The sequence below is a fragment of the Epinephelus moara genome, chromosome 23 (assembly GCF_006386435.1).
Source record: "Epinephelus moara isolate mb chromosome 23, YSFRI_EMoa_1.0, whole genome shotgun sequence".
NCBI lineage: Eukaryota > Metazoa > Chordata > Actinopteri > Perciformes > Serranidae > Epinephelus > Epinephelus moara.
The window spans coordinates 10512368-10537615 of NC_065528.1; the positions used below are offsets into that span (position 1 = coordinate 10512368).

General features: G+C 41.6%; 2 protein-coding genes across 3 annotated transcripts; both read left to right on the plus strand.

Moving 5' to 3' along the window:
* The first annotated feature begins 13106 nt into the window (after window positions 1–13106).
* LOC126384946 (small integral membrane protein 30-like) lies at window positions 13107–13887 on the plus strand. The gene has a single exon (XM_050036399.1). The coding sequence runs from the start codon at window positions 13171–13173 to the stop codon at window positions 13357–13359; it is 189 nt and encodes a 62-aa protein (XP_049892356.1). The 5' UTR covers window positions 13107–13170; the 3' UTR covers window positions 13360–13887.
* Window positions 13888–17854: 3967 nt separating this feature from the next.
* On the plus strand, window positions 17855–22340 carry gpr85 (G protein-coupled receptor 85). 2 transcript variants are annotated; one of them, XM_050036705.1, is made up of 2 exons: window positions 17855–18037; window positions 19308–22340. In XM_050036705.1, exon 2 carries the CDS (start codon window positions 19459–19461, stop codon window positions 20590–20592), a length of 1134 nt encoding a protein of 377 aa, XP_049892662.1. In that variant the 5' UTR covers window positions 17855–18037; window positions 19308–19458; the 3' UTR covers window positions 20593–22340. The 2 variants fall into 2 exon arrangements, with proteins under 2 accessions (XP_049892662.1, XP_049892661.1); XM_050036704.1 differs by lacking the exon at window positions 17855–18037 and adding an exon at window positions 18069–18356.
* Window positions 22341–25248: the final 2908 nt, after the last annotated feature.

Below are 25248 nucleotides of genomic sequence, written 5' to 3' on the forward strand. Positions count from 1 at the left end.
ACACACACACACACACACTTGCAATCAAGAACATAAAACAGATTTGAATCAAACTTCACACACATACTATGACTGGGTGTGGGTTTTTGAATGTAGGAGGTACATTATGTAGATGTGTTTATCACATAACAGTGTTGGTCAGAGGGACATATGGTTGCTTATGGTCCATTGTCTTTTTGATGACTGCTTAAAGGCAATGTTACAGATGTTTTTTTATGTGTTTTATTCACCTCTCTGTCTTTCTGAGGATTGTTCGGAGCTTGTGGATGCAAGACAAATTTGGTGACTCTGATCTTGAGTATCCACCTTGAAACTGTGCTGATTGTGGAGATCTTCTTTGGCTATCACTATAGGAAGAGTCACTCTCTTGCTGAGAGTTAGACGAGAAGATTAAAACCACTCATATTTGTGTGTTAATTATGACACTAGAGCAATGTGTCACTTCTTGGTTATGACAGCTGATGGCAATTGTTCATAATGCATTTCACAGTTCACTATGAATGAGCGGCATTCCCCAGACTCACTGGAGAATTTTTCAGGTGAAGCAAGGCGAGGAGCCGGGGCGTGGGGAACCGGAACCAGAACCGGTGGTGCTTCGGCAGCTGCCAGAGCAGGCGTGGCTGAGGAGTCTTTGGTCAGGTGAGTGAGCATCTGATGAATCTGATTAGACAGAAGATTCACCTGGGCTGTCATGGCGGACTTGAAATCCTCTTGACAATTAGCCAGCTCTTTCACTCCGCGTTGCAGGGTGGACAACTGATCTTCCTGCTGATTAAGGCGAGCGCCTTGGGAGCGAATGGCTGCCGTCAGGTGGTCTGAGTCGGCTGGGTTCATGCTGGCCAGTTTGTTCTGTCATGACCGAGCAAGGACCTGAACCCAAAAGCACGACTCGACGTTAGACTAAGAAACAAACAGAAAATCACTCTACTGAGGCTGAACTATCACTATGAAAAAACAAACAGAAAACAAACATGAACAAAGTATCAAAATAACAAGACCTGACAATGGCAATGACAAAAATGGCATGGATACGACGCTGGTTCTCTGACACGAAGGACAAGACGAACTGGCACAGGACAAAGGGAGACACAGACAATATATACACACAGGGTTAGGGCACAGGTGGAAACAATCAGGGGCGGGGCAGACAATCAGACCAGCGGGAAACACACAGGGGAAGGAGCAAGTTGCCTGAAACGAGAGGAGAGTAAACTTTCAAAATAAAACAGGAAATCACGAGACAACATAGACACAAGACAAACTGATTAAATTAACTTAACAACGCTTCTTGGTTATGACACAACGCAGGCAGTTAACGTAGCTTAGCATCAGTCAGGAAACACGGGGAAACACCAAGCCTGAGGTCCCAACTTTTAAAAAACCCTCTCAGAAGTCATTGTCTTCCATCCACCCATCCATCCATCCATTTTCTAACCGCTTATCCTCTTGAGGGTCGCGGGGGGACTGGAGCCTATCCCAGCTGACATTGGGCGAGAGGCGGGGTACACGGACAGGTCTCGAGACTATCGCAGGGCTGACACATAAAGACAGACAACCATTCACACTCACATTCACACCTACGGACAATTTAGAGTCACCAGTTAACCTGTTCCCAATCTGCATGTCTTTGGACTGTGGGGGGAAGCCGGAGTACCCGGAGAAAACCCACGCTGACATGGGGAGAACATGCAAACTCCCATTGTCTTCCACCTAATATTTATTTGAGAGTGCCATCAATGTTCTCATGTAGCTCCCTGCGAAAAAAAAAGGCAAGAAAGAACATTTTCCAAAATGTCGAACTATTCCTTTAACATCAACCAAGCATACAGTGATTATATCCAGAAAAGCATCAAGCATCCCATTAAAGAGAAACACCTTGTGATTCTAGACCTCTCTGTCTTTTAACCTGTGACTTTTTTTCCTTTGTGTGTGTGTGTGTGTGTGCATGTGTGTATACGTGCTTGGACAAACATTTCCATAGAAATGAACACAGCAGATGATGAACCAACCACATCATTGCGTTCATCATTGCGAGCTACAGAGGTGATATTTACACCATGACAGGAAATGTGATGGGCTATCAATCTCCCATGCATATACATGTGCACACACTCACACATGCTATGAATAACTGTGATGTACTCGGCTGTCGACCGTATTTGACGCAGGATACGCATTAGTGTGCAGCTGGAGAAAACTTGATCACCTTGAGTGAATCAGCACTGTACCATTTTCCATCTATTCTAAAGGCATCCATCTATTTTGTTTTGGAGAGGCTTATCAGCAAAACAGATGCTAATGAAATGAAACTGTTTGCACAGCTCTCCAAATACACTATAAATCCATTATAGGAATAAAAAGGTAAATACGTCACTGGAGATACATCACGGAAAGCGCCCAGCCTGTTTAAAGAATTATCATTTTGTAAACTAGAAGTGAGGTTTCCTCTCAAGGTGATTTGTGTTTTCAATGCTTTGCTTTAAATGTTGTGTAATAAATCACTTTGATAGGGTAATGGTCATTTTTGGGGGATATTTTATTTTTGAAATGAATTTATCATATCTCTGTTGAGCTAAAGTCACTCCTGCTGTCTGCTACACTCTGACAGGACTCTCTCTGCTTCCACTCATTCCATAAGAAACACCATGGGAAAAATCACAGGGAGATACAGCCACTTTGCTGTAATATGATGCTATGAGCTTTATTTGATTGCATTTTACTAAAACAGCACACTAAATAAACCATGCGTCGAAGAATGTGTTTTACAGAGGTTGTTCCATTTTAATGTTAAGAGTAAGTACTTAAAGCTGCACTAATTGATATTTTTATATCAAGAAAACCATTTTGTAATGTAAAATAAGTTGGTCATAATAACAAACCCGCTGCAAATTATGACCCGATTCTGCATTGTTCACCTAAGCCCCTTCTTATTACCAGGTTGTTACAGTAAATACCACTGCTACAAACATACAAACATACTTATTTTTACCCCGAGCATGACATTTTTTTAACCTTACCAAGTAGGTTATTTTGCTGTAACCTAACTGTGACCGTTTCACAACATTAACCAAGTGATACAATGTTTTACAGCTGTGCGTCAGATATTTAAGTTTTACAGCTTCCAACTTTACTGTTTTATTGACCTCGCAGCTGCAGCTGTTACCAGCAATAAAACAAAACACAACAAAACACTGTACGCTATCCACCCAGCACTTTATAATGGACAGACAATATTAGCAATTAGCTGGTGAACACAGAGCAGCTGAAGAGTCAGACATTTTTCCATCAGCTCCAAAAGAAAGCCAAAGCTGCTCCGTGTCTGCTGGATGTTTAAATCATGGCTATTTAAAGAGAACTGGATAAAGCATTGGATAAAGTTTGACCTCAAGGTATAAATAAATCAAGGGTCATTGATGTAAGCGCACCAGGGGCTTGGTTTGACTAGGCTATTCTTAGCAAACACATTCCCCATATCAACCATGGATGTATAAACAAAACTGGACACAGGGCTGGAGGTGGGGCCCATTTGATTCCTATTAAAGGGTTAGTGGTCAGCTCAGTGGTTCATGAAGCCAAAAAAAATTCAAATGCCGCATAAAAAATTGTCCAGATGATCAGTACTACTTCCACAGTGTGAGGCCCATAGAGCAGGTGTCAGAGAGACTTCTGCCGGCCGAGCCGACAAATGCTGGACTGAATGCATCAAATGCAGATAGTAAAATGAATCATTTGGTGGAGGTTGTGACACTCAGAAAATGTATCCACTGATTTACTGACTATTCACTCACCATTTAAGTCTATGGGAAAACGTCTTTGTGGACCACAGGGCATCACGTGATTAACTTTAAAGTCCGGCGCAGTTCCTGGGGGCCTGATATTGCCAGTATACAGCTATTGTGTTGTGTGTTGACAGCTTATTGCTCCTAAAAAAATCAGAGTTTATAAATATGTTTCTTATAAATAGTAAAATTCTTAATTCTTTAACTCCTTAATTAATTTTTTAAGTGTGAAAGTTTTTTCACACTTTTTAACAGAGCCATACTGACTTGCTTGGTTATCCTATTAACTACAGAGCCACAGAAACATTACTGCGGACTATTTTCAAAAGAATGCCACATATTTTAAAACTGATTTCCTCTTGAAACAAGAAACTCCAGGCTTGAAACAGAGAAGGCTGATCAAAAGCTTGCCTCAATTAATATCACACAGAATGGAATGTACATATCCTCATGCACCTCCAACAACAAATTTGGTGAGCAGTGATCTTTCTACAATACTGTAGATTGATTTCTTACCTTCCAGGCGGCCATTAGTTTCTATTCAGCTCAGTAAATGAACTTGCAGAGACTTTCTCGAGGTAGGAAATCAATCACAGCAAATGTCTCATTTTTATTTTGTCATGTCATTTTATCTTTCCATGGTTGCAGGTAGTGTTTTCTGTTTCTTGCTCAATTCAAGCGCTTCTGGGTAACTGACATCTAAGATTTGGCACTCAACTGCACTCAGAAAATAAAAAAGGATAAATAAGCTCCCAAATATCACTTGAAAGCACTGAGTAGTGAGGTTATGACTGCATACTACGTGATGATAATGTAGCACTGGCATAAAAGAAGAGTTAATATTCACAAATTATCTCAAGCAAATTTCAAGTCTCCGCAAAGACAAAGCAAATATGCAAGAATGAATTGATTACCCTTTAAAGCATTATACAACTGTCAGCGTAACACTAAGATGCGTGATTGTCGAGCATCCACCCTCAGACTCCCTCTCAGCTTCCAATGTGAATAGATAATTACACTGCGTCATTCATCTTTTTGCAGGTTTTGTGGTGTGTTTCAGCTCATCCCACGTCCCTAACAGCGCGTGAGTCAGTGTAGTCCAACACGGAGCCGAGCTGCCCTTTCTTTCTTTTTCTGGTGTTGATTCAGACCCTCCTAAGTATTTTAACGTCTCGAACTGTGCCACAAAAGAGACAGGAAAATCCATTTGTCATGTCCCTCACGGTACAATTCATTATGGATGGGGCACTGAACCACTACAAAAGCAGCAATTCCTTTAAAGGGTCAGCTTTTCAGTGTTTTCTGAAAAACCAATTTCAGAACATAATTAATCTTCAGGGAGAGATGTTTTGTGCTGTTTGGTAAAGGTGGAACTCTGTCTTCGCTGTTGTGGAAAGTAATTGAGAACGGATGATGCTTACAAAAGCGAGGACTCTGAGAACTGGCCTTTTCAGTCCATCGTACCTCTAACACATCTGAGGACAGATAACCTAGGCGCCGTATCCTTGGCAGAGTAAATAAGATACAAAACATAACTCAGGCAACACAGACATGAAGATTTAAACTGGAGTCTTGATGAATATTAAAACATTCAGCAGAAGTTCACACTTGACATGATATATAAAGGTCTGTGAATGTTCTTTTTTGCGAGACAAACACTATCAACAAAAACTTTATGCCAACCCACACACATATGCAAGATTTTACATCTCTATACTGGATTAAAACACCAGCTGAGACTGACATTTTTATGGAGCACCTTCCTTGCCAGGTATGCCACTGACTTCCTGGCAGCCAGTGGCACTTAAACTCGAGTGAGGGGAAGAAATGTCTCTTAAAGTCAAAAGGGAAGGATAAATAAAAAGTGGAGTCACTGCAATGCACACAGACAGAAACTTGAAACTAAAGTACTACATTCTGCTCAGAATCCAGATGTATATCATTGCTTTTGTTTTCGATTTTCAAAAGAGAAATAATGTTCCTATTTATGTGTTAAAATTGTGCTCTCCAGAGGGTGTGAATTTTTGGTTCAGAGTGACAGTGTTGGTAATGGTAATTTGATCGGTGCAATATCTGTGTGGGCGAGTGAGCACTGAAAATTGCTCATTATCCCTTGAATTCAGCACAGCATAGCAACACGGGCAGTGAACCAGCAGTGGTTGTTACGTTGTATCATTTGATCTGAGGACTCCGTGCATGTCAGTCATATGTACGTGTACAGTAATATAGAGAATGACACCTAAAATCCGCCCACACAGGTTATTTTTTACAAGCAGGAATTATGACGCATATTTAGGTTTATTGTTAGGAGGTGACCTCTGGTGACAGTTGTAATTATGACGGGAGCAAAAAAGGAATTTAGGCGACACAGTATAAAGAGTGTAGAGGTGGAAAGGGGATGGGTCAAACGGACACAGGACTTTCATCCAGGAGGCTGGTGTTCATGTCCCATGTAAAACCAAAAGTCAGGGCTGTATGTATGTCATGTGAGATATGTCAAGTCACGTTAAAAGCTCAAAGCCTTGAAACTTGAATAGTTGCCATGGTAATCAATGTCCAAATCAGTATCTGAATACTTTGTTTTTTGGTTTTGTTTTTCACCAGTTAACTGTTGGAGGAAATTAAAAAGAGGTGGCAAGTGTCACACACAGATGAGGCCAGCGTCCTCAGTGCAGTCATTGACCCCCGCTTAAACCAATTAAATTGGCAGTCTGACCAAAAAAAGGAACAGGTAAGACAAACTGTGAAAGATTATCTCGGCTGGCAACTGTAGTGAAGCATCTGCTTTGCATCCAATGATGGGGCTCGACCTGCGGCATTCTGAGTTATGAATAACTGACAGAAACATTGCATGCATTGCACGTCTCTGCATCACTCTGTCACACACATGCAGCAGCGCTAAGTCCTACCAAAGTCAGGCTGGTTGTTTCACAATGTCAACCACGTTTTTAAAACTCACTCATGAACAATCACATACAATCTATTCTGTCGTTCACCGGTAGGGGCATGCTAATCTAGGAAATACTCCTGTGGGTCATATAAAGGCCCGAACATACTCGGGCGGAACGTACGCGGAACAGACTCCGCGAGGAATGTCCGCAGTCATTCGGGCTTCCATAATCGAGCGCACTTCCGCGTTGTAGTTTCCTGTAAAAATGTCCGTGAAAAATCCCCGCGATGTGAAAAATACATGCCGAGCAGTCACTGGTGCGCGGAGCGAAGTCCGCGCGGTCGTAAAATCTGAGCTTTGCGCGCACAGGGCTTGCGGACGTCCGCTTTGAGTCCACGCGGACCTCCGCGGAGTCCGTTCCGCGTACGTTCCGCCCGAGTATGTTCAGGCCTTGAGAGGATAGGAAAATAAAACCTATGTGACTGTAATGCCTCATTTCCACTTACGTATGTGACTGCCGTCTGTAGATCCGTAAACATACACGACACCTCTAGTGTACGCAAGGAAGTGCATTTCTTTATGAATGGATAGAAACCTAATAGAAACTACCTGTAGCCATGGGGGAGAGGCTAATTTTATCATTTTTTAGCCATCCACTGGTTTGGAATATGGGCTTGGAACATTACCTGGACAAAAACAGGACCTGCCAGGTACATGGCATGTTTTGTGAAATATTCAATTAAAAAGACATATTAACGGCAAAGGAGTCATAATGACAATCTAACTGTATTTAAACAAGTTATTTTTAATCATACAAACTCAATTAACAACCAACACAGGCAACTGAATTGACGGAAATAACCTGTTAGCAAGTTTGCAGCCTGTTAGCTAAGCTAGCACACTGTTATACAGTCTCTTCTTAATCCACCGCGAAAGTTCCATTTTTTTTAACGTTCTCGAAGCAAATTTGGGGCTGAAATATTACAGAGGGGAGGAGTTTTGCAAGCACATCGGATATCACGCAGATTGCCATAGGACTGAATGGACTTCTGGTTGTCTTGTACGGTGGCCAACAAGGACAAATGCGATGCAAATAGAGAGACGCACTGCAAATAGAGAAACCCACTGCATATAAAAAAACAAATGCAAAGGGAAAATGCCGCAAATACAGAAACGTGCTGCATTTACTGAAACGCGCTGCAAATAAGAAAACAAATGCAAAAAGAAAACGCTGCATATACACTCATACAACGGAAGTGCTCCAGGCCTCTAGGGGCAGTGCTGAGCTTCCACCCGAGAGACGGACAACGGACGTATCAACATATGGACCTGATGAGTGAGCGAGAAGAATAAAGTTTTGCTTGGAGGAAAGTTGGAGCCGGGACAGGCAACACAGAAAGGTACGTATTCTTTTTTATTTTTCTTTCTTTCGTGTTTTTCACATGTGGCCCTCATCTTTTACTGTATAATGAAAGTGAAGCTGATTTACACAGCTGACGTTAGCGTGCTAGAGACTTTGAGTTCTACACGAATAGCGTATCCCTAGTAGTAGTAATGTTAGCTAATGTTGCTGTAACGTTACTTTCCGGGACACCCCAGGTTTCAGTTCGGAGACCTACTGTAACGTTACTTTCCGGGACACCCCAGGTTTCAGTTCGGAGACCTACTTTTCTGAACATTTTTTAATGTATAATACAGAGGTCATGATTATATTATAGACTTATTCATTACAGACTTTTAACAGCTCATATCATAAATAATTTGATAGCAGTTTTTGGGATATAAAATTAAGTATTATCTATTAGTGTTTAGAGCTGAACTGCTGTGAAACAATCATGAAATAATGTTTTCTCTGATTTGCCTGCTGTCTATCAGTAATGAGCGCCACCTCCTCCCATTCATTCTGTACCGTGGACACAACGCTGCACTGCCCGAGTCCGAGGAGGAGGACAGAAAAGACACTTTTGCTACTCATAATAAAAACTCCATGGGCTGCAGTAATCCAAGATCAGAGGCATAAATGATAAAAAAAAATGAAGGTGAAAGCGATAACATCCAGCAAGGACTTTCACCCAACAATGATTATGACGATAATAATAAATAATAACAATGATAATGATAAATAATCTAACACAATACATTCATAAAAATGAAACAAAAGAGCCTAACATAGGAAACAGATTATCGTGACATTTATATTAAAATCCTAAAAACAAGGAAAATCAAATCAAATAAATCCACCATAAAAACACTTCCAAGACTTCTATTAAAGTTTTTTTTAATGAATGTGGTTTTGATATGCTTTACATTTAGTTAAAAGGCAAGTTTCAATATTTTGTAAGGCAGCCAGGCTGTCATAATTTGTGCATACGCATGGTCTGAGGAAGATCTAAATTTGTTTGCAGAATGAGGCCCAATGTGTACAGGTCCACAAGAGACGGCAGATTGCAGCTGAAGGTCTTCTCTGCAGACTGGATAATGTGCTGCAGCCTGTTCTTGCTGAAAAATGTTGTCTCTTTATCTTTTTCTCCCTTTGTTTGTCAGGGTCAGCATCGGGCAGCCCCACAGAAGAGGATCTGATTCAGAAGTACTTCCATCTAAAGAAAGAGAAGAAAATGGAAATCAATAAAATGTAACACATCTATATAATCTGTCATTTGACTTTGTATGAGTCTACATGGTCACTGGTGTGTGAGCATACCTTCACTGTTTTCTGTTCCTTCTTATACTTAAGATGTGTCTTTGAAAAGAATGTCTTTCTCTCCCCCTCTTTTATTTCCCTAAATTTAAGAAAGGACTCTACACCAGACCTTGCTGCTACAGTGAAAATAAGAAAAGACAGGAATGAGACATTAATTACTCTTATTTATTCATTACTCCTTTATTAACTCTTTTTAAAGGGGACTTATCATACACTGCATTGCATTGCAGGCATGCATTTTTCCTCATCACATATATATAATATACATGTATGTATATAATGTTAAAATACTGGCTGCGGCTTAAACAGTTTCAGAAAAAGGCTGAACTGAGGGGCTGCATAAGCTTAAACAGTTTCAGAAAAAGGCTGAACTGAGGGGCTGCATAAAGGTACAGTACAAGACAAAAACGTTTTTTTTTTAAGACTAAGATTCATGCAAAGCTCTCGTGGAGTCTGAGGATAACACTGGAAAATGAGCAGATCCCCTTTAAGCTCACTAAAGGTCTCATCATTGATCTTGCAAGTCATTTTGAAACACATTTAACATGCTTGTAACTGAATTAGGCAAGCAAGATAGTACCAAGATCCATTTGAGTACAAGAACACAATTTGAACTCTTAAACAGTCTTCTAACTGCTTATTTTTTCTGCACTACAACAGATCTATGTACCTGCACAAGTGCTTGGCTGTGCATTAGGATGTGCACTGGTGGTGGGCATCTCCTCTGGTGGGTTGTTTGCCACATCTTTTAGAAATTTAATGTTTTTCCCGCACACACAACAAAAGCCTGGGGAAGCTGTCACGGTAGATCCACAGAACGGACAGTAACGTTACATCTGTGGGGGAAAAAAAGAGGAAAGTTTGCAAGGTCAGCGAGGTTATGTGAGAGACAGTGGATAGTTAGTTTTCCTAAATATTTAAACACTATTATTATCTGATTACCTTCATCTCCCTGTGCTCTCACCGTTATTTACCTGCAATCAAGTTGTCATCTCTTCACAGCTTAACTTCTTTATGCCCTCTGCACCTACATTTCTTTTTACACACCTTCTCTCCCTTTCACCTCACTCCACCTTCCTCTTATTCAAAAGCCCGTCACTGATCAATAAAGTATCCAATCATATGTGGAGACGAGGTCGAAAATAAACTAACGTTAAATGCAATCAAATCCCTGGGGTGTCCCGGAAAGTAACGTTAGTTACAGTACTGTTAGCTAACATTACTACTACGGATACACTACTCGTGTAGAACTCAAAGTCTCTAGCACGCTAACGTCAGCTGTGTAAATCAGCTTCACTTTCATTATACAGTAAAAGATGAGGGCCACAAGAAAACACGAAAGAAAGAAAAATAAAAAAAATATACGTACCTTTCTGTGTTGCCTGTCCCGGCTCCAACTTTCCTCCAAACATAACTTTCTTCTTCTCGCTCACTCATCAGGTCCATATGTTGATACGTCCGTTGTCCGTCTCTTGGGTGGAAGCTCAGCACTGCCCCTAGAGGCCTGGAGCACTTCCGTTGTGTGAGTGTATGCAGCGTTTTCTTTTTGCATTTGTTTTCTTATTTGCAGCGCGTTTCTGTATATGCAGCACATTTCTGTATATGCAGCACGTTTCTGTATATGCAGTGCGTTTTCCCGTTGCATTTGTTTTCTCATATGCAGTGCGTTTCTCAATTTGCAGTGCGTATCTCTATTTGCAACGCGATTGTCCTTGTTGGCCACCGTAGTCTCGTCTCCGTACGCATACATAAGTGGAAAGGAGGCGTAAAGGTTGGAGGACTTGCTGATAATATACCATGTTGTGATATGAAGTGTATGAAATAACATAAATGAAAACTAACATTCAGTGGAAATAATAATAATGGTGATAATAATAATAATACATTATACTTATATAGCGCTTTTTAAGGCACTCAAAGACACTTTACAAATTCAGGGGCAAAACAAAAAACAGACAAGCAAGAGAATAAATAAGGGATGAGGAGAAGAAACTGTCAGTGATTGAAAGCAGCGTTGAAATCAATGCTAACGGTAGCAAGGTAGGCTAATTAGCAACAACCTTTCAAAATAAGCTGTTCAGCCTAGCCTGCTAGCTTCATTTTTTTGTGTGAAATCCAAACTTACTATTGGTCATTTCAAATGTTTAAAGTTTTAAAGAGAATAGATGTCTTCAATTGCTGACAGCAGCTACATGACCACCACTATCTGAGCTTGCTTTACAGGTCTATACACGGCTATAATGTGCTGCAGTCGGTAGCCATGGAACTATGGAAGTTCCTAACAATGTCTGAGCACTGCTCAGTGTTGGCTACAAATTTCGGGACAGGGCCTTCAGGTACTGAGCGGCACATTAAGATGCAGGACACATAAGTAGGGAAGATTAATGTCACTGTCCTGGCCTGTTTGACAAACACTCTCATCTCTGGATATTCTCTCTCATCCTCCCACTGATCAATTACCAACACTGCTGAGATCCAGGGTAAGTGCTGCTGCTAATGCTGTGTGTATCTGCCAGCATATGAGTGTGAATCTGGAGGACACCTCTGATGGCTTAGCACATTAAAAACATCTCTCAAGTTGGGTTTTATGTTGTTATTAAGAGCTAAAACTTGCCTTAGTTTAGGGAATTAATATAACTTTCAGGAATACGCAAACAGATCCTGCTGTTTCATGATTTATGTCCTAAATAAGAAGCTCTTTGAGGGGGCTTGTACTGGCCGTGTGAGCCAAATGCAACCGCAGAGATCAGACGGGGCTCGCGAAAACTTGAATGTATGTGTGTGTGAGACTCGTTGCCAAACAGACAGCAGGACCAAGAGAGAGAGTGTGTATGATGAGAAAGCGTGAAGAGTGAGCAGAGGGAATGTGTGCCTATTCATCTCCTCGCTGGGAGCAGGCAGGTACAGAGGTATGGCAGCCTTACAAGGTCAATATTTTACTTTGGCTTGTGCTCGCTAATTAAATTACAGGCAAAGTGCCCCAGGAGAGCACACAGAGAGATATAGACCCTGCAACCCCCCCCCCCCCCCCCAACAGCTCTGCAAGCCAAACAATTTGTAGCATGAGCTGAGATGTTGACGTGTTTAGTCATCGCAACACGGCCGATTTGGAGCAAATTTAACATGTTCAGGAGATCAGGGGTGTACTGAGGCACGGCACGGCAGCCAGGGTGGAATCTGAGATAACAGTTCTTTCAGTGTGAAAATCTCTTTCCTGTCGAAATTGAAACGGAGCAGGAAAGTTCGCTAACCTTGAGGCTGCGTTTGGCATCCGATCTGACCTTGACCACCAAGTGTCTCATGCAACATACAGTAATAGCCTATGCATGTCAACACGTGTTTGTCGTCAGAGGGCATATCAAGCTTCAGACACGAGCTGCTGATGAGCCTGACTGATGTAAAATAGTCTCCTTTGTTTATAGCAGGGCCTGAGGGGCAGGGACACGAAGCACTGACAGCCTGTCACCCTAATCGTCACTAATAAGAGGGGCAATGTCACAAATCCACTCGCTGTGGAATAATTACACTCTGAATCCCACAACCAGTTTGTGTTTTTATTTGATCCGTGAAAGAGAAATCCAAACAACAGCAGAATTATGCAATTATTTCTGTGCCACAGGGCAAATGCAAGCTCAAAAAGAAAGTGAAGCTTCTTTAAGAGAGTGGGGAAAAAAAGCATCCAGAAGGCGCAGGTTAGAATAATGCAGCTCTGTCATTGGCTGAGCGCACCAGGAAGTCCAACCGCTGTTGCTGTCATCTGACTCTGACGCAGGCGCTTCCTGAAAGTCAACAGCGGAAACATGGCTCCCAAACTTGAACTTCCAAACGCTGCGGCTATCATCTGGATGATCTTCCTCTCCCTGATCCCCCCTGTGGAGGCTTACGATGCGGGCGACGCGTTAGCCCTGCTCCTGTGCACCATCCTGACCGTGGTGGGCTTCTGCGCGTTCCTCGGCTGGTACGCACGGAGGCGGGACGGACCGCAGTGACAGAGACTCTCTGAATCCTGCGCCTGCCTTGTCCTGTTATCATCCACTGCATTAATACCTCTCTGTGTGATCTAATGTGGATCTGGCACAAGGTTTGTGTCGAAATGACTTATATGAAACGTGCCTTATTGGAATGAGTGCGTCAGGCGCAACGGGGAACCACGTGCAGAAGCCGGAGGGGAGGTGGGGGAATGATCCAGGAAGTCGGAGGAGCTGTTCTCTGTTGCACTGCTGAGATTAAAGACCAAACACTGTTGCCTTCTGTGTGAAAAGACTGCTGCAGCTGCTGAATATTATCCCAAGGATGCTTGCATTGCACATTGCGCATATTTTTCCCACGCTTGGAGCGATCACTGTGATTTCCTGATGTGTTGATGTCTCCAATGTGCAACATGACGTTGCCATTGTTTTAAAGCACAATATCACAAGTGTGGTTACATGAAAAGAGTGGAGCTGTTGTTGCAATTTCTGTTGTTAAAATGTGTGACAGTAGCTCTGAGAATAAATTGATTCATCTGCTTGTCATAACTCTGGTTTGTATGATATTTGAATTATCATTTAGAAAGTGTGTTATAGGGGTTGGATGTGGAGGATCTATAAGGGAGATGGGGATAGCCACACTTATATATTGCTAAACTCTCAGCTAAATTAAGATTACATTAATTCATCTGTTGCATACTGTCAGAGTTGTCTAAAATATGTGACAGAAATTTAAAATCTTGAGCGACTTAATGTTGAAAGAAGTACCCAGCAGTGCCGGACCTAAGACATTCGGAGCCCTGGGCAACACCCACCCACCCTCACCCCCACCCCAAAATATCATTATTATTATCTACACTTTATTGACAAGAGCGATAGCTACTGACAAATCAACATAAATAAACAACTTCGCTAAGAAACTATCACAATTCGTTTGCCAATTAGCCAGTTTTGTATCTGTCTTGTTTCCTACTGTGCCCCATGTGGCTTTTGCCTTTTCATTTTCTCTTGTCTCACTGTGATGCTCTCCACATCACACTTGACTCCGCCATTGGCCTTCTGTTTGATTTTTTTTGACATAAATTAACAAAACAAAACCCTGGGATACTTGAAGTATCAAAAGGAAAACTGGTTATGCAGAAAATTGTCAAAATGTGTGAGCAGTATTTTACTGAGATGGAGATGATTTTGAGAACTTCATTGACAGTACAAGTAGGTAGATTAGTCAATTGGTTACTAACGTAGGGGTCAGGCCCCTCTTAAGGGTCGCAAGGTGAACCTGAGGACTTGTGGGATGATTATCGGTTTACTAATCTCTGCATTTTGTGTGAAATTTTGGAGAAAAATTTAACTATTTGAGCCTCGGATAGATATTTACATAAAAAGTTTAGAGAGAAATTGTCTTTTTGGAATAACTGCTGAGACATCTGGAACATGACCAGCGGTCCAAGTAGACTTTGACCAAGTGCTTTGTAGAAGGGGTCACAAGCCAAAACCATTGGGATCCACTGGTTTTATCTTTAACAATATTTTAATTATGTAAAATCGGAATCTTAATAGTTGTATGAAATGTTATCACTCAAGTAAAGCACAAGTAATTTAAACTTGTAATTAAGTAGGCTACAGTACTTGAGTAAATGTACTGAGCAAATATAATAAGCTTGAAATTCTCATATGAATAGGAAACACAATAAGTGATCAACTTTATTACCTTGACTACCGGATGATTTAGAGTTATTATTTAACCTTGGGATGATACATCAAAGTGTTTACGAGGTCTGTGCCATAATGAGTGATTGTTCATTAGATAGTATGAGGACGTGCACAATCTCCCTTTGCTTTAATCATTTTAATTTACCTTTGTCTGGGTGGCAGAAAGAGTTTCTTTTGGAATAAAAATAACCACTCACTACTACTGTATCCGCTAATAGTGCGGTGTCAACCTCTGTGACTGTTTGCATTAATTATCAGTGAGCAGGTCACCATGACGTTTGGTAAGCTGTGACTGAAAAGGAGCTGGCTTCACTTGGCTCTCACTCAGTTGAAATCTTTTTTAATCATTAAAAATAGAAATCTGCACACTGTACCCGACTGTGTTAAAGTGGTAACACAGTAGTGTCACATTTCCTACATGCATGATCATAAAAAAAATATGTTTTATGGCCCAGGTAGCTACAAAGAAATATTTCAGTGTGTGTGTGTGTGTGTGTGTGTGTGTGTGTGTGTGCTGTTGTGTACATGTGGCTGATTGAATCATTGTTCACTTGTTACACCGCTCATGGCTGCTCATGACATCACGGCTCTCCATACATGGTTGAGAAATCAAGTCCCATGAATTTATCATGCTGCCCGGGCAGAATGAACAACAGTGCGCAAAGTGCTCGTCAATTATGCATATACAGTACAGGGGGAAGTCATTCTACCTTGAGGTGAACCAGGCTGCCTGATTTAACCCTTCGCTTTGTACATAATGGTCGACATCTCTGTAGAGTGAAACATGTATGAGCAAAATGGAAGCAGCAGTATGCTATATAGCTTATTGCATCTGATAGAGACAGCAAGTAAAATGTCCAACAGGGGATTAAAGACTGTAATAAAGATCAGCATAGATTCATGATTACTAAACAGGCCTTGACTAGCAGACACAGGCTCAGGGGCCTTGAGTGTCAAGGGCCCCGCTGGACTTCACATGCAAAATGTCACTCAAATTAACACATACTGACCTGAATGAGACACAAAATAACTGCAAACAGACATAAATAAAACCACAAGGAGACACAAAATGACTCCAAAGAGATACAAAAAACTACAAAAGGCAAAATCAACCACAAAGAGACACAAAAACTACAAAAAGACAACAAACAACCACATGGGAGACATAAAATATCTACAAACAGACCCAAAACAACCACAAGGAGACACAAAATGACTCCAAAGAGACACAAAATTACCTCAGTAAGACAAAAATATCCTCAAAGAGACACAAACAACTACAAAAGGACAGAATCAACCACAAAGACACACAAAATGACTACAGAAAGACACTAAATTACTTAAAATAGACACAAACAACATCAAAAAACAACAACCACATAAGAGACACAAAACGACTTCAAAAAGACACAAAATGTCCTTAAAGGCACACAAAAAACTACTTAAAGACAAAATCAACCACAGACACAAAATGACTACAGAAAGACGCAAAATTAGATCAAAGAGACACAAACAACTACAAAAAGACAACAAACAACCACAGACGGACACAAAATAATTCCAAAGAGACACAAAATGGCAACAAAGACACAAAATGACCAAAACAGACACAAAATTATCTCAAAGAGACACAAAGTTAGTTCAAAGAGACACAAACAACACAAAAAGACAACAAACAACCACATGGGAGACACAAAATGACTTCAAAGAGACACAAAATTATCTCAATAAGACAAAAAATGTCCAAAAGAGACACAAACAACTACAAAAGGACAAAATCAACCACAAAGACAAACAAAATGACTTCAAAGAGACACAAAGTTACCTAAATTACTCACAAAATGTGCACAAAGAGACACAAAATGATCCCAAAAAGACACATGTCCTCAAAGAGACACAGAAAACTACAAAAAGACTAAATCAACCACAAAGAGACACAAAATGACTCAAAATAGACACATTTACCCTTAAATGTTAAATGTTTTGTGTTTAAAGAAACACAGAATTAGTTCACAGAGACCCAAACATCTACAAAAAGACATAAAACAGCAACTAGGAGACACAAAATGGCTCCAAAGAGACACAAAACAACCAGTTGCTCAGCTCATAGGGACTTGGCTTGGGAACCAGAGGGTTGCCGGTTCATGTCCCCGTATCAGTTCACCAAAAGACACCAAAGTGTCCTTGAGCAAGGCACTGAACCCTCAACTGCTCGGGGCGCCCATCCAAGGCAGCCCTCTCGCTCTGATATCTCTCCATTTAATGCATGTAAAGGTCCTGTTTGTGCTTGTGTGTGTATTCAGGCCTGTGTGAATGTGACAGCAGATTTTAAAAAGAATGAATTTCCCCTCGGGGATTAATCAAGTAAGTCCCCTTCTTTAAAAAAGACACAAACCGAGAAAAAAATGGATGTCTTGCTCCTATGTGTGAGAGGTGGTGGGGCCCTTTGCACTTCTGTGCCCAGGGCCCCATTGTCTCATAATCCGCCCATGTCTAGACTGTATAAGCTTTTGGTATCATTTCATTTTAAACGTGATTTAAATCAATCTAAAACAATCAGGAGAATGATGCGTGTAAACCTGTCACTAAACCAGTAATCCATTTCCCGTTACACTGGGGGTTAATGAGTCCTGCTGTAACGCGTTACCGGCCAGCAGCGGCCCCGTTGAGCAGATGTTACCGTGAGAGAGAGAGGGAGGGAGAGAGAGAGAGAGAGAGAGAGAGAGAGAGAGAGGGAGAGAGAGGGGGGGGGAGCTGCTGCCGCTGCTGCTGCAACAAGAGACAAGACGCGTCTTGGATCACAAATAGGGATGCAGGGCGCATGCGCACTGGGCTCCGTTTACTGTAGGATATTCACCGTGGAGGAAAAAAAGGGGGGCAGGCAACAAATCAGGCTTTTTTTTTTTTTTTTACAAAAACAGCAAAAACCCCGACTCGTGCAATGTAATTAACCTGCCGGAGGGAAACCAAATAGGATTATCAACAGGTAGGGTTTTGATTGATCTTGTGATCGGCTGTCTCTTCTCTCTCTCTTTCTCTCGCTCCCTTCCTTCCTTTTTTTTTTTTTTTTTTTGGCCTTGTCTTGTGTGGTGGCTGCGAATTCTGGGCAATTCATAGCAGGGGACTTGGAAATTATTCTAGTCTAATGGACGTACGGATCTCCGCTTCGCTGTTATGCTTCATCCAGCCGGTTGGGATGCGAGGACGATGGTTTTAACCTGCTGTGGTTTTCCACCCGAATCTGTCGGATTGAAACGCGCGTAGCGAAACACTCGGCTGACAATCGGGAGGACGCATTTAAACGCGTAAGTAGACACCAATATTCATCATAATCAGATGTGGCTGTGTGGCTGTTTTTTCCAAACAATAAAAACAAACAGCGATCGAGCAGAACATCCCATAATATTATCACCGGCTGGCTTGTTATTGTCACTTCCATCCTGACTGATAATCACTCCCGCGCATTAACGAGCCAAATGATGTCGAAATGCGGCTTCAGTGTGTGTGTTACACAGTATATTAGAACATAGGGGATGATAGGGAAAGTCGAGCGGCTCCATAACGCCCTATAATGAGAGTACTGCTTATTAGCGTGAGAGCTGTAATCCAGTTAACCTTTAATCAGACAAAAACACGGATGCTTTATTGTGTATAATGCACCCTCCGTCGATTTTTCCACAATGCACGAAGGCAGGGCGAGTTTATTCGAGGCACCCACCGCTCCAAAGAGCCGTCCTCTGTTCTGCAGGGTGGAGGGTGTGATCGAGAAGAGCTTATTTTGGATGCATTTCTCTTAATGTTTCGTGTCCCCCCCTAAAAAAATCTATCCGAACCGAGCCTTTTCTTAAAATATATCCATAATTTCAAAGGTAAAACCAAAAATGCGTCGTCTCCTAATGAAGGCTGGGCTGTGCTTTGTGCCTGCCTTTTGTTCAGAGAAATTCCGAAGCCACAAGACATAATTGTAATCCTGTAACAGATTAATGCTTTAGTCTAATCAAGCTCCATCACTGTCTGTCTGTGTGTCAATCTATCTGTCTTGTATTGGAGCCGAGGCAGAGCTCTGCACTGTGCCACTCTAAATGTTAAAATGTAAAATAAATATATAAATGGCAGGCGGAGGGAGGCAAAATGATTGCTTATCACATTCTAGATTGTGCAAGTGCAGTTGGAAACAATGCAGCTGTTGTATGGGACTGAATGCTGATGGGAGGATAATATTTTTCAGGGTTTTTTTTTTTATTTTTTTTTTTTAGGTGTGATGAGACAAAGGAACAAAGGATGCCTTAGAGGAGAGGTTGCCTATATGCCTGGAAACCTCTTCAAAGCACACCGCCAAATGGATCTAACGCCTCCCCCTGCCACCTCTAGATCATGATACTTGGCTGAAGCTATTCCGCTATCTTTATGATCCCTCCTCCATCTATGGCGAACTATAGCCATGCAGGGGACCACACCATCTTGCAGAATGTCTCTCCTCTCGCCACGTTCCTCAAACTGACCTCTCTGGGTTTTATCATCGGAGTCGGTGTGGTTGGAAACCTCCTGATCTCCATCCTGCTGGTCAAAGACAAGAGCCTACACCGGGCGCCCTACTATTTCCTGCTGGACCTTTGCGCCTCTGACATCCTGCGCTCCGCCATCTGCTTCCCCTTTGTCTTCACCTCGGTCAAGAATGGATCTGCGTGGACCTATGGCACGCTGACCTGTAAGGTGATCGCCTTCCTGGGTGTGCTTTCCTGTTTCCACACAGCGTTTATGCTGTTCTGCGTCAGCGTCACGCGCTACCTGGCCATCGCGCACCATCGTTTCTACACCAAGAGGCTGACCTTCTGGACCTGCTTAGCTGTCATCTGCATGGTGTGGACGTTGTCAGTGGCTATGGCGTTCCCACCGGTGCTAGACGTAGGGACGTATTCTTTTATCCGGGAGGAGGACCAGTGCACGTTCCAGCACCGTTCCTTCAGGGCGAATGATTCGCTGGGCTTCATGCTCCTGCTGGCGCTCATCCTCCTGGCCACACAGCTGGTTTACCTCAAGCTCATCTTCTTTGTCCACGATCGTCGGAAGATGAAGCCTGTCCAGTTCGTGCCTGCTGTCAGCCAGAACTGGACCTTCCACGGGCCAGGCGCCAGCGGGCAGGCGGCGGCCAACTGGCTGGCTGGATTCGGTCGAGGCCCCACCCCGCCTACCTTGCTAGGCATCCGGCAGAACAGCAACGCAGCAGGCCGTAGGCGTCTACTGGTATTGGATGAATTCAAAACAGAGAAGAGGATTAGTAGGATGTTCTACATCATGACGTTTTTCTTCCTGGCACTGTGGGGGCCATATCTGGTCGCCTGCTACTGGCGGGTGTTTGCAAGGGGCCCTGTGGTCCCTGGAGGCTACCTGACGGCAGCCGTGTGGATGAGCTTTGCCCAGGCTGGGGTCAATCCTTTCATCTGCATCTTCTCCAACAGGGAGCTTCGGCGCTGCTTCAGCACCACACTCCTCTACTGCAGAAAATCCAGGTTACCAAGGGAACCCTACTGCGTTATATGAAGGTTTTGCTGTGGGGTTTTTTTCACATCTATGTCTCTATTTCCCTGATTGATCTTGATCTGGGCTCGTTCCCATTGTACAGCGCACTGTCTCTTCTATCTCTCTTCTCTTCATCCTCCAGTTTTCCTCCTGTTCCTCCTTCTCCTAACCCTTGTTTTCAGAGGTAGAAGGTGGACCGCCAATCACGAGGCTCCGGCCGGGGGTGATTGAATATAAAACGTATCAAACATGGAGGCTGAAGGGAATGGGAATACGCAGGAGGTCTGGATCCCCTCCTGTGTTTATGTTCTAGTAAACAGACATTTTTGGAAGGCCATGCCAATGCAGAGAAGCAAAAAGCTGGAAAAAAAAAAATAGAAAAAAAGAAATGACAAAACAATAAAAACAAACCCTCTCTTGCTTTGGATATTTTGAAGACGCGTTATTCTGTGAGGTGTGAAATACATAAATATGAAAAGAAAAAAAAAAAGAACAAAAAAACAAAGAAATGATACCTCTCAAGGAATCACTGGAAATGTTTTACATTTTAAGAGTTGCACTAAAAAGAAGATGTAAAGATGCTTTTTTTGGTCAACAGTTGCCAGTTGCATTGCAAGGACAACTTTTTTTCGTTTCCTTCTTTTCCAAACTAAACAATGAATGCTTTAATTTGCAACAGACTACACAATCGCTGTAAGTAAAGCAAAACTTGGTGACTGTTGGAATACACCATCACAAGAGGATAAAAATGGTTTTAATGTAAGTGATATCTTTTTCATTTACCGGGCGGGGGCTTAACGACGGGGATTTACAATGTGTGGTTTTTTCGAAGTTGCAACTTAAAACTAGAAATGATTTCTTGTAGTTTTACGATCCATATGTCCCTAGTGTCTGGCATTGTTATTTTCTTATCACCTTTTACAAAAAAAAGAGATAAAAAAAAACGAAGAAATGATGTTTGGATTTTGAAAAAAAAAGTTGCTTTTAAGAACAAACTTGTGCTTAAAAAAGACATTGAAGAAGTAGTTAAATGTTTCATCATATCCATGTACCTAAACACTATCATATTGTTACAGTATTGCTGATGCCACTCCGGGTGTTCTTGCCTTAATGGTTATGATATTGTCATGTTTCTTGGTTGTTGGGTTATTATTATTTTTTACTTCATTTTATTTCATTCACTCCTAAGAAGTCGTTTTTTGAAGATGCAAGGGGATGTTTTTTGGTTTCTTTTTCACATCAATGTGAAGTGCATGTCCATTTTTTAAAAGCTGGTCCACTCCCATAAGCATCACAGGCCATACACTGAGCAGCCCATTTTTATTCTGCAATGGTTTGCTTCACCCCACAGAGTGCTCAGAGCACAGGGAGTGTGTGTGCGCGTGCGTGCGTGCGTGTGCGTGTCGGTGGGTGCGTGTGTGCGTTTCAGAGCGTGCTGCGTGGATCAGACAACAGTCACTTCAAGACCAGAGCCTTAGTATGAAATCTTGCACAATTTGTAAAAAATGTAAAAGAAAACGAAAAAAAAAAAAGAGAAGACATTTAAGGCACACCTGTCTTGTTTCTACTTTCCCTACATTTGCTCTCTACTGATTGTTTTCAATGACTTACTTTTTTCTCTTGTGGCCATTTTAATATTTATTATGTATTCTTTTTTGTATATTATAGATAGATTGTGTGTAAGTATGTGAGTCTTTCATTTTGAAGTCCCGAATGTGAGTACAGTTTCAGTTAGGATTGCATTTGCTGAAAGTTAACTGTGTAATCTGTTGCTTTTTTTGAAAATAAAAAGTTTCCATTTTACAAAATTTGTTTTTTATCCCTCTCATTGGGTGGAAATCTGAACTGTATGGCCATGCTAACATCTGGGAAACATCTGCCAAACCCTTCGGAATTGGTGCAGTCGTGGTAGTGTTTTGAAATGGTGCTTGGGAAAGAGATTACTTACCAATCTCTGCAAGACAAAGATTTATATTTTTATCTCTGAAATGTCCTTTTCTCACCTGAATTCATGAGACTTCATTACAAAACACTCAAAAAATCATTACCCTGTGATTGCTTTATACTTTAAAGCCACTGCTGAAATGTTAAATTGTCTATAATTTGTATTTATGACTAATGTTGGTTGGTATTTCTACAAGATTTCTGTGTGTCATTGAGAAAGTGATAACATTTTCAAATGTGTCTTCTCTGCAACACAATCTTTTCTGTCATTTGAGTCCTTGGGACAGCTTGTCAAGACAGAATATATGCTAAACCTTGTCATTGAATGTGAAGTGTGTTTGACATTTAATGGGAATAATCTCCATGAATATATCCCTGGGCACACTCACCCCTCGCAGTTTTTTCATTCCGTGTTAAAGGGGAATACCACTGAATTTCAGATATAATATTATGCAACTCCCATATGGAATGATGGCAAGCCACTCTGGATTGATTAATACCCTTGCACGGAGGCCTGTAGCCACGAATGACATATTGGTTTGTCGCATTCCCTCATTTTTGAGGTCACATTGATGTGCAGCTGTTATGAAAATGAATTGGGAAGATATAGAAAATGTAATTCTCATTTTGCAACATATTTGCCACCTCAAATGCCTCAGCAATAAATAAATGTTCCAAATTATAAGGGCAGCTTTTCAAAAAATTCCTCATAACTTTCATGCAAGGATTCATCCATTTCTTCAAGGTTAAAGAATGATATTTTTTATTTTACTTTAGAGTTTGAAACTGAGGCTAGTAAAGATCACAATACCAAGGCATGTTTATTCTTAAATTGAGTGGTATTCCTCTGTAAGAAGACTGTGATTACAGTATGTTGGCAATGTTCAAATGCTAATACGTGCATCTGCAAGAATAGAGAGTGAACTGAATAATATGACATTTGTAACTGTCAGTTCTGTATGATTCAGACACATAATATGATGCTGAAATGGCTTGTAAACACTCCAGGTAATTGCATGCAGGTTCCCCTGATGACAAATATCTATTAGGGGTCTATTTTCATCAAGGCGTTGGCAATTACTGCTGTATCTTGGACACTGATCATCAGTCCAATCTGGACACAGAAGGGCCGAATCAGATGTTGTGAGAGCTCTGGTCTAGTTTTACATCATGTCTTTCTCTTTGCCTTTTGTCTGTCATGAACCCTGTCCCATGCTTCTTGAGATGGATGAACAGGGCGGTTGACGATGAAACAAAAAAGGAAAATGTGGGATTTGATCTTTAAACTGGGGCTGAAACTGTGCTACTTGAGACTGGAGCAGGAATTAATATCTCACTTATGTATATTTTAGCCTCATTCAGCATATGCAAATCACAAACTGTGTCATTTTTGAGCGCTGGCCCATTTCCTCGCGTGTTCATTTGAGTGTCCCAGTAATTCTGTTTCCCTCCACGTCTGAGGGAAGATGACAGGCAGAGGTGGTCGGCTTGAAAGCGGTTCATTCCGGCAGACAAGCTCTCACATTGAACTCTTTTTCCCTCCGAGGTAACGCGTCTCCCGAGAAACATCGAGAAGCATATTGTTCCTAATCAAAGCAATTAGGAAGCTGTAGTCTCGCTGTACCATCTGACTGGGATTGGTTCTTTGCACTTGCGTTTAGATCACGGAAGAAAGCAAAAACGGATCTTTTTTTTTTTTTTGTGAGGCAATTATAATGCTTTGCTGGAGATACTTTTCATTTAATGATCAGAGGACTTTGCTATTGGATTTTGGCTGCCAATGAATAACACGACCATCCCTAATTCCATGTCACTCTCCTTGTATCTCAGTGGATTTGTGCACACAATTTCAGTTTTTTAATGGACTGCCAATGGGCTCGGAAAAAAAGCATCTCACCCTAGCCCTCATTTGCTGTCTATAATTTGAGTAAATACCATCTGTTGACTGAGAAACATTGGCTTTTTTTCTAAAAGGGGGGAAAAAAAGCTCATCTAATGTGAGCCTTTCTGCATTCTTAAGCATTTTCTGTTGGTATAATGCATGCCAAACCTTAATTAAAGTGCAGTAAGGGTCCGTGCCGAGAAGCACTCAAATATGAAAAGCTGCCTTGAATGGAATGGAGTGGACGACTCAATCTTCTGACAAGCTACTCAGGATAAAGGAAGAATTGCTTTCTGTGTTGGCATCACCCTACTCTGCATATTTGTTTGATTGTGTGAGCTGGAAATATAATGGTTCAATATGCTTTGCATAATTTCTCCAGGGCGTTCATTTTTGTTTCATAAAATGACATTTACTTACAATGAGTTTTCCGTGGGATGTTTGGTCAAATGATTTACTCTGTTCTTTGTGTGTATATGTGTGTGTTTGACAGTGTGTCTGTGTGTGTGTGTGTATGTGGCTCATGTTTCATGTTTTTCTGTGTGTGTGTTTGTCATCACTCACAGGTCAATCCACTATCAGTGTGTCAGAACAGGCTCTGAAGCCAAACAGACCTCTTTTCAGCTCTAGACTACATGGTTAACAGTCATCAAAGTGCAGAGCCGCAGTAGTTTTTCCCTCTAATGGCTTTACAGCTTTATGGCTAATGTGCTTCAGCAAATTGGTAATGGTCAAATGAATGATAATGGGGAGGATCAAAAAATGTGTGACTGTTTGTCTACATGTGTAGGTGTTACTAAAATGTCACTATTTTTGTCTGTTTTTTCCGCTGCTGTACGAGTTTAATTATG

What these genes read in the sequence shown, in the direction of transcription:
- gpr85 (XM_050036705.1), top strand. Translation starts at nt 19,459, where the DNA reads ATGATCCCTCCTCCATCTATGGCGAACTATAGCCATGCAGGGGACCAC.
- LOC126384946 (XM_050036399.1), top strand. Translation starts at nt 13,171, where the DNA reads ATGGCTCCCAAACTTGAACTTCCAAACGCTGCGGCTATCATCTGGATG.